The sequence below is a fragment of the Sorex fumeus genome, unplaced genomic scaffold (assembly GCF_029834395.1).
Source record: "Sorex fumeus unplaced genomic scaffold, SorFum_2.1 ptg000008l, whole genome shotgun sequence".
Taxonomy (NCBI): domain Eukaryota; kingdom Metazoa; phylum Chordata; class Mammalia; order Eulipotyphla; family Soricidae; genus Sorex; species Sorex fumeus.
The window spans coordinates 81,170,559-81,179,958 of NW_026606065.1; the positions used below are offsets into that span (position 1 = coordinate 81,170,559).

Here is a 9,400-nt window from a genome sequence, read left to right on the forward strand (position 1 = left end):
TCTAGCAAAGCAAGGCTGGACTGTCTCTGAAGGAGGAAAAAATCATTTTTACTTAGAAAAGGCATCAAACTTTGTACCCTCATCTAAAAGGTTAGGTTTTGCTGATAATTTTAGGGGACCCAAAGAAGAATAATTTTTTTTGATAAAGGAATAAAGTACATTTTTTATAGGAACAAAATTTTGAGATCAGTTCGAGCAAATTATCTCAAAGGGGAAAAGCATGAGAAGAGATACATAGTGGGAAACTTACTTACAAAGTGAGTTTTTCATGTGACTAAATGTGAGTTATCAGTCAAATTCAGAACATTAGCTACACTCTGTGAAAAGCATATCAGAAAAATTGATTTTTTTTACATGATAGAAGACCACAGTCAGTCACAGGATACAGATAAGGAAGAGCTCATTAGCTAACAGAGGGACCAAAGTACAGTGATGAGTACAATTGATAGGAGAATAAAGTAGATGAAGAGAGTGTAAAGGAATTAGAAAATTAATTTCACTCTGTCCTCAACAAAAGGGCATATTCTTCTGCCATTAGTTGTTTCCCACTGTTTGGGGGAAAAGCTGCACATCCTCATCAGTGTAAATCAACAACATCTGGGGCATTTCTAAAAGTCTTCTGTTTGATGTCTATGGGAAATAGCTTCTAATAACTGAAGGGAAGCCATGTATATCTTTGAGGGGGTAGGGTTGGAGAATTTGAATCATTCCTCAAAAGATTAAAATATTGGAGTCTTAATGTTGTGTCCTTGTTATGGGTTTCCATAAGTTTCTTCTATTGAGATGCAACCGTTTTTCTCTTATCTTTTTTTGTTTGTTTGTTTGAGGGGTTGAGGGCACTTGCAGGGAGGGCAAGTGCTCAAGGCTTACTTCTGTCTCTGCTCAGGGATCACTCCAGCCAGTGCTTAGGGGACCATACAGAGTGTTGGGGATTGAACCTGAGTTGGTCATGTGCAAGATACTATCTTTATGATCCCTCTTTTATGTCTTTTGCAAAAGACCAGATTTCTAGGTTTTAGAGCACACAAAACCTTCTATGCTGGATATTTTAGAAATACATCTTTCTTGCAACAAGCATACTAGATTTCAATAAAAATAAACTAAGGATTGAGGATGATTCCAAAATGCAACTAGAAGCCTGCCATTTATTCAGGAGCTATTTTGTAGGAGATTTATTTTGGCACAGGCCAGTGGAAGGAAATACTTGAGTTTTTAATATACTTGAGTTTTTAAATACTTGAATTTTTAAGATTTGAGACATCCATTAGTTCTTGTTACTTTTCTTGATGTTTGTGGATAACAGCAGTGATATTTCTAACTGAAAGATACAGTTTTGTGATTAATGACACTCTAAAAAATACATGTAATAGACTATTACTAGGAAGACAAGTTGGGATTGTAAAATAAAGCATTTTTCCCTACCGTTATAGCCAAAGTTCCCCAACAGAGAAAAGTCTTTCAACACACAATGAGATTAAACTATGGTCAAAATATAATCATTTACATTATGGTGACGTCAAAGGAATCTCAAGACTTTGATTGTTCATATTCTATTTTTACAGTCTAGGATTGTGTTGATGGTAGGGAGGGTTCACTTTGGCACAGCCTTAGCAATAAACTTAAAACTGTACCAACATCACTAAGAAAATGATAGTTGGAAAGATCTGTCGGAATGGGAGATGTGTGCTAAAAAGTAGATAAAGGACCAAAAGTGATGGCCTCTCGGTATCTGGGTTGCAAACCATAATGCCCAAAAGTAGAGAGAGAATATGTGGGAAATTGTCTGCCAGGGAGGCAGGGGGAGGATGGGAAAGGGGGGTGTACTAGGAAATTAGTGATGGGGAATGTCCACTGGTGGAGGGATGGGTGTTTTAACAATGTATGGTTATAACTAAAACATGAAAGTTTGTAACTATATCTCACAGATTCAACAAAATAAAATAAAAAAAAACTGTCCCAACAATATTATTGCCAGTTATCTCTGCCACTGTAGGTAATATCCTGAAGCACATTTGCAAACTGCTTTAATTCAAGTTCAAAGTTTTTTTAGTTGTCATTTTATTTGGGGTTTATAGTCAGGAAATTTACTTCTGAAGCATTTTGAATTCATGGATGAATTATGAACCTTATACAGCATACATATTTGTTATTTTATCCTAAGTTTGAATTAAAACCCCCAAAAACTAAATCAAGGGCATCCTAGGGAAGACTATAAAGTCCGTGAAAGATATGGTAGTCCCCAACAGAAGGATCTAATTACAGGGTTATTTTTCTATAGATGAGGTAAGGAGGTTGACGGGCTTTTAGTTTCATAGTGATGGATGGTGAGGCTTGAAGAAAACCAACAAAATTTCATGGGAGTTTAAGTAATTAGCTGACAAGTCCCAAGTTATTTCTATCAATAAGGAACAAGTACAGAAAGAAAACAATTAAGCTTAGTAAAGACCCAAGAACTAAGTTAGTTTAATGCTTCTACAAGGCTTGTTACAGCTTTTTTTGGCTCGTGGCGATACATTTAATTTATCTTGTAAGATATAAGTGCTAGAATGAAGAACAGTGACTAAATAATTGTTTCTTTAATTTGTCGGGGTCATACATACTTGACTGTGGTGCTTTCCAGAAGTCTCAGATTTTAGTCCTGGAACTGGACTTTGCTTGTGGAAGCTCTTGGTCACTGGGATTCAATCTGGAGTAGTCAGGGAGACTGCACCTGCTCCATCTGGGGTGCCCCAGTGAAACTGACACAGTATGGGGCCCAGAGAGATCTCCTGTGCTGTGGTGTCTTCCAGGACTTGCTGCCGTGTCTCTGGGTCATGGCTATTGGAGTGCTAATATCCACATTGCAAAATTTTCAGTAGATTACATCTTGGTGAGGTCCATCCTGAGTCAGTGGAGTCAGACTGGGGATATGGCAGCAATTTTAGATTGTGGAAGCAAGTGGCTTTTGGGGGCTCTGCTTGGGCAGGGACAGCTCAACCCACCCCCCTCCAATTTACCCTGGTCTGTCCAGTTGTGCACAGTCTGAACTTTACTGTGGCTTTTGATCTCTTTTGAGATTTATTTAGGGGTCTCTGAAGCAAGGGCAGCAGTAGAGCTTACAGGGTGGCACTGGAGTTGGTTCGTGGGGGTGACAGCCAGTGCTTCCATGTGTAGTGAGTAGTGGGGGGAGGTAGCCCACCCCAACTCTGAGAAAGCCTGGAGATTTCAGTCACAAAACCCACATACCAGAATTTTCAGCAAATTATATCTTGGTGAGGTCTGACCTGGGGCTGAAGTGATAGCACAGCGGGTAGGGCATTTGCCTTGCAAGCAGCCCAGGTTCAATTCCTCTGCCCCTCTCGGAGAGCCCGGCAAGCTACTGAGAGTATCTCGCCTGCACAGCAAAGCCTGGCAAGCTCCCCGTGACGTATTCGATATGCCAAACACAGTAACAACAAGTCTCACAATGGAGACGTTACTGGGCCCGCTCAAGCAAATTGATGAACAACGGGAGGACAGTGCTATAGTGAGGTCTGTCCTGAGATAATGGAGTCAGGCCAGGCATACTGTGGCAATTTTGGATTGTGGAAGCAAGTGGCTGCTGGGTGCTCTGCTTGAGTGGACTTCCAGGCCAACCCACCCTCTTCCGATTTACCCAGTCTGTTCAGCCATGTGCTGGTCTGAGATTACCTGTGGCTTTGAATCTATTTCAAGATCATCTATGGGTCTCTGAAATAAGGCCAATAAATGGGCTTGCATAGCTGAGCCAGAGGTGGTTTTTGGGTGTAGCTTCCACATACCTTACTTTTGGCCATTTAATTTCTTGGTAAACTTGATCCTAAGTTATTGGGGTCTGGCCATAGGTACAGCGGCAATTTTGGGATATCAGGAAGCCTGACGGCACCATCAGGCTTCTGATGCACTTGCTCTGCAGGAACAGGTTGACTTAGGGTGGCACTGTACTCCCATATAGTTTAGAATTTTTTTTTTTTTTTTGCTCTTTGGGTCACACCCGGTGATGCTTAGGGGTTACTCCTGGCTCATGCACTCAGGAATTATTCCTGGAGGTGCTAGGGGGATCATATGGGATGCTGGAAATTGAACCCGGGTTGGCCGTGCGCTAGGCAAATGCCTTACCCACTGTGCTATTGCTCCAGCCCCCCCATTTTTTGTTCTTAAGTGCCTCTGAAGTAAGCAATCTTTTTAATGTCAAATTTTCTTTGAAGTTGTCATCTAAATTCCAAATTGTCCCTTTGGAAATGGTGCCATTTGTAGAAATAAGCACACACATTTGCCATACATTAAGAAAAGTTAAAGAGAAAAGAACTTAGTCCTAGAAGAAGCAGAGGTTTAGGTTGAGTTTCAGGACTTTACAAAAGCTACATTAGTAGGGTAGTGGTATCTCTCTGTGTGTCTATCTCTCTCTGTCTCTCAGTCTCTCTCTGTCTGAAATTTGAGGAGACCAATTGTCTCTAATTAGTACTAAAGAAAACTAAGCAAAGCAGTTCTCAGGGTAACTGATAAGGCAGAGAAGTCCTTCTCCCAACTATTGAATGGTGACTTGATGCAAACTTTATCCAAAGGGCAAAACTAGTTCAAAAAATTTTAGTACTACTGAAAGCTCATTCCCTAGTGTTACTCATTTCTTTGTGAAATATATAAAAATTTCTTTATCTACATATAAGCTTTGTTCCCTCTCTCTTTTTAGGGGCCATAATTACCCCCTTTATCAGTGTTAATTTCATATTCATTTGAAGCAGGTTATCTTTTCAATTTTTAAAAAAATATTCATCTTCCTTTTTAGAGGGAGAGGCATTCAGTCTATCATTAAGAAAAATGATAGTTGTAGAGATTTTGTTCATTATCTTTGTCAAATTGAGAGAACTATTCTTATGAGTTCATAAATGGGTATTAGAGTTTTCTTTTAAATACTTTTCTTACATTGATATTATCATGTGATTCTTCTTATTTTGGTTGTTAGTATAAATCACATCAACTGTTTTTAAAATCTTGAACTTGCCTTGAATCTATAGACTAAACCCAACTTCGTAATGGTTTATTGTTCTTTTTTTAATATATATATATTTCTAAATTAGACTTGGAGCGATAGAATAGCATGTAGGGTGTTTGCCTTGCACGTGGCCGACCCAGGTTTGATTCCTCTGTCCCTCTTGGAGAGCCTAGGGTATTCTACCAAGGGTATTCTGCCCGCATGGTAAAGCCTGGAAAGATACCCGTGACATATTCAATATGCCAAAAACAGTAACAACAAGTCTCACAATGGAGACGTTACTGGTCCCCGCTTGAGCAAATCGATAAAGAACGAGAGGACAGTGCTACAGTGATATTATTTTACTGAGAAATTTAGCATCCATTTTCTTCAAGGATTTGGTCTACAGTGTTTTGTTTTATTCTGTCTTCACCTCTTTTTAAGTGTTGTTTTATACTGTTGTTTTTTGTTTTAAACTGTTTATCTGACAATTATTTCAGATAACCAGCTGAAAAATACAGTGGAAAGTGTTGACATGAATTTTTATTTAAGTATATCTATATAAACAATTATTTTATATAAGTGTACTTACATTTATATAGATATACTTACCATAGACTATTGCCATTATTATTGATATCAATTGAAATGCAGAAATCTTCCTTCTTTTATGTCCCTTTACTCTGACTCATTTATAATTATCTTTTAATATTATTTTATATCTTGATATTTTTTAAATTTTTAAATTTTTTAGAGCATTTTAAAGCTGTTCATGATTGGATTTCAGTCATACAATCTTTTAATATTCTTTTATCTTTTGCTCTTTCCACCACACTCAACACTGCTTAGGGATTTCTCCTGGCTCTGTGCTTAGCGGTCACTACTGGCGATGCTCTGAGGACCCTATAAAGTGCTGGGGATTAAACTAGGGTCAGCCAGATAGAAGAAGAGCCTCTTACCCCTGTACTATTTCTTTGGCCTTTTTCATGTTTTTCTTATTTTTTCCTCATTCTTTGTTCTTCTTTATTGATTCCTTTCTTAGTCATGCTTTTAGGGTAGATCTGTTGTTGTCCACAAATTCTCTTTGCTTTTTTTTGTTTGTTTGTTTAGGAATAGCTTAGCATACCTAAATATTTATTTGCCTTCATCATTAAAAAAGCCTCAGTTATGAGACTGGCCCACATCCAAAAGACCAAAAGCAACTGGTGTTGGTGTGGATGTGGTGAGAAAGGGACTCTCCTTCACTGCTGGTGGGAATGCCGACTGGTTCAGCCCTTTCGGAAAACAGTATAGACGATCCTCAAAAAGTTAGAAATTGAGCTCCAATTTGACCCAGCAATCCCACTCCTGGGAATATATCCCAGAGAGGCAAAAAGTATAGTCGAAGTGACATCTGCACTTGTTTGTTCATTGCAGCATTGTTTACAATAGCTAGAATCTGGAAAAAAACCTGAGTGCCTAAGAACAGATGACTGTTAAAGAAACTTTAGTACATCTACACAATGGAGTACTATGCAGCTGTTAGAAAAGATGAAGTCATGAAATTCATATACAAGTGGTACTACATGGAAAGTATCATGCTAAGCGAAATGAGTCAGAAAGAGAGGGACAGACATAGAAAGATTGCATTCATCTGGGGAACATAAAGTAACAAAATAGGAGACTAACACCCAAGAATAGCCGAGACAAGTACCAGGAGGATTACTCCATGGCTTTGAGGCCAGCCGCACATGCTAGGGGAGAAGGCAGCTCAGATAGAGAAGGGGGCACCAAATAAAGGGTGGTGGGAGGTTCCTCTCACGATGGGAGATGCGTGATGAGAGTAGACTATAGACCGAACATGATTGCCACTCAATGTCTCTTTTGCAAACCACAGCACTCAAAAGGAGAGAGATAACAAAAGGGAATGTCCTGCCACAGAGGTAGGGTGGGATGGGGGGATGGGGGGTGGGAAGGATACTGGGATCAGTGGTGGTGAAGAATGGGCACTGGTGGAGAGATGGGTGTTTGATCATTGTATAACTGAAACCCAAGCACAAAAATTTGTAAGTCTACAACTGTACCTCATGGTGTTTCACTAATGAAAATTTAAGGGAAAAAAGCCTCTGTTATGAGAAACAATTAGGAAAAAAATTAAGAGATGCAAATCTTTGTGAGTGCTTAATACCTCCATGCTTCCATTTTAAAAAAATTTTTATTAGTGAAACACCCTGAGGTACGGTTGTAGACTTACAAATTTTTGTGCTTGTATTTCAATTATAGAATGATCAAATACCCATCCCTCCACCAGTGCCCATTTTCCACCACCACAGGTCCCAGTATTCTCTTTGCTTTTTGTCATCAAAGAATGTTTTCCTTTTCCATCCATACATGAAGAATATTATTTTTCTGGCTTAAGGACTTTACATTTGTCTGTAGATGTCGATATGAAATCTGCTATCCAGTAGAATTAGATGTAGTCACTGTATTGAGCTACCCAAATTTAAGGCTTTAGCTTCAATACAATGAATAGTGTTTATTCTGCATTCTAGAAATGTATCATGAAATGTAATAGAGATTATAATAAAGACTTAGTTCATCTTCTCTTTACTAAAATTTCCAGAAAAAAATAGTGTTTCTCTGTTTCATTAGAATCGGGGAAGTAAGCAGCAAGTAAATTTTTGTGTGTTGTTCTTTTAATCCAGCATAGAGAAGAAGCTTATAACATTGCCGCCATCCAGCTCCATGTCAGAAATCGAGTCCAACGACACCCTTACCAGCAACAACAGTGGCAGAAACTGCACAATTCAAAACTTCAAGCAGAACTTTTACCCCGTCGTGTACCTGACAATATTCGTCTGGGGCGTCCTGGGAAACGGCTTCTCCATATATGTTTTCCTGCAGCCTTATAAGAAGTCCACATCTGTAAATATTTTCATGCTAAACTTGGCCATTTCAGATCTCCTGTTCATAAGCACGCTACCCTTCAGGGCTGACTATTACCTGAGAGGCTCCAATTGGATATTTGGGGACCTGGCCTGCAGGATTATGTCTTATTCCTTGTACGTCAACATGTACAGCAGCATCTATTTCCTGACTGTCCTGAGTGTTGTGCGTTTCCTGGCAACTGTCCACCCCTTCCGGCTGCTCCATGTCACCAGCACCAGGGGCGCCTGGACTCTATGCGGGATCATATGGATCCTTATCATGGCTTCGTCAGTCATCCTCCTGAAGCATGGTTCCGAGCAGAAGGGCAATGCCTTCCTCTGCTTAGATCTCAGTATCAACAAAGTTGTTAAACTGCAAACCATGAACCACGTCGCCTTAGTAGTGGGCTTCCTGCTGCCGTTCTGCACGCTGAGCGTCTGCTACCTGCTGATCATCCGAGCCCTGTTAAAGGTGGAAGTTCCAGATTCGGGGCTGCGGGTTTCTCACAAAAAGGCTCTCACCACCATCATCATCGCCCTGATCATCTTCCTCCTGTGTTTCCTGCCCTATCACATATTGCGAACACTCCACCTGCTGGCGTGGAAAGAGGATGCATGCGCAGAGAGGCTGCATAAAGCTGTGATTATCACTCTGGCCTTGGCTGCAGCTAACAGCTGCTTGAATCCCTTTCTCTATTATTTTGCTGGGGAAAATTTTAAGGATAGACTAAGGTCTGCACTTGGAAAATTTTATACACAGAAGAAGAATTACAGATTTTCTGTCTGTACGTGGTTGAAAAAGGAAACACCAGTATAAGGGGTATTAGGTGTCCTGTGTCCATCTACATTAACACAGTTTCCAAAAGACTATGTGTTTGTTCAATATCCAACAGAGGGCTATTGCCAACATTTCATTGACATGACTTTTTAAAAATTAAGGTGCATTTAAAATTTTTCTTTTGATGTGTTTTCTGTCTTAAAAATCTAAGTGAGAATGAACGTAGGATAAAAAAAATTCCATACTACAGTCTTTTTTTTTTATTCCATACTAGAGTCTTTAATATAAAACTCAGACTGGGTACAAAGAGCTATTGATTTTCATCAGATCTTTGAATATACAAGATATTCTAAATTCTCAACTTTAAGATAACTCCAAATTCTCCAACTTCTTTTGCTCCTCCACTCTCTTCAACCTCCCCAAATACTGGACAGGAGAGATAGTAGAATGTGTAAGGAAACTTTCTTGCTTGTGGCAGACCAGGGTTCAACCTCCAGCATCCCATATGGTCCACTAAGTGATCCCTGGGTACAGAGCCAAGTGTAAACCCTGAACACTGCTAGGTATGGTCCAAAACCAAAAGAATTAAAAAAAAAAACCCAAATCCCAAATTACAATTAATTAACAAAAAGTTACTCAGGGAAGATAAGAAAAGTATCCTAGAGAGAGAATAAAAGGGAATGCCCTGCCAGAGAGGCAGGGTGGGATGGCGGGGATGGGGAGTTGGGAGGGATACTGGGATCAGTG

The 9,400-nt window shown here is 39.6% G+C and overlaps 1 protein-coding gene across 1 annotated transcript in view; it reads left to right on the forward strand.

The window, feature by feature from the left end:
• Nucleotides 1-8,692, forward strand: part of CYSLTR2 (cysteinyl leukotriene receptor 2) — a 109,148-nt gene extending 100,456 nt beyond the window's left edge. The window contains exon 3 of the mRNA XM_056109024.1: nucleotides 7,654-8,692. Within this exon, the coding sequence (XP_055964999.1) occupies nucleotides 7,654-8,692 (1,039 nt within the window). The remainder of the gene's footprint in view (nucleotides 1-7,653) is intronic.
• Nucleotides 8,693-9,400: the final 708 nt, after the last annotated feature.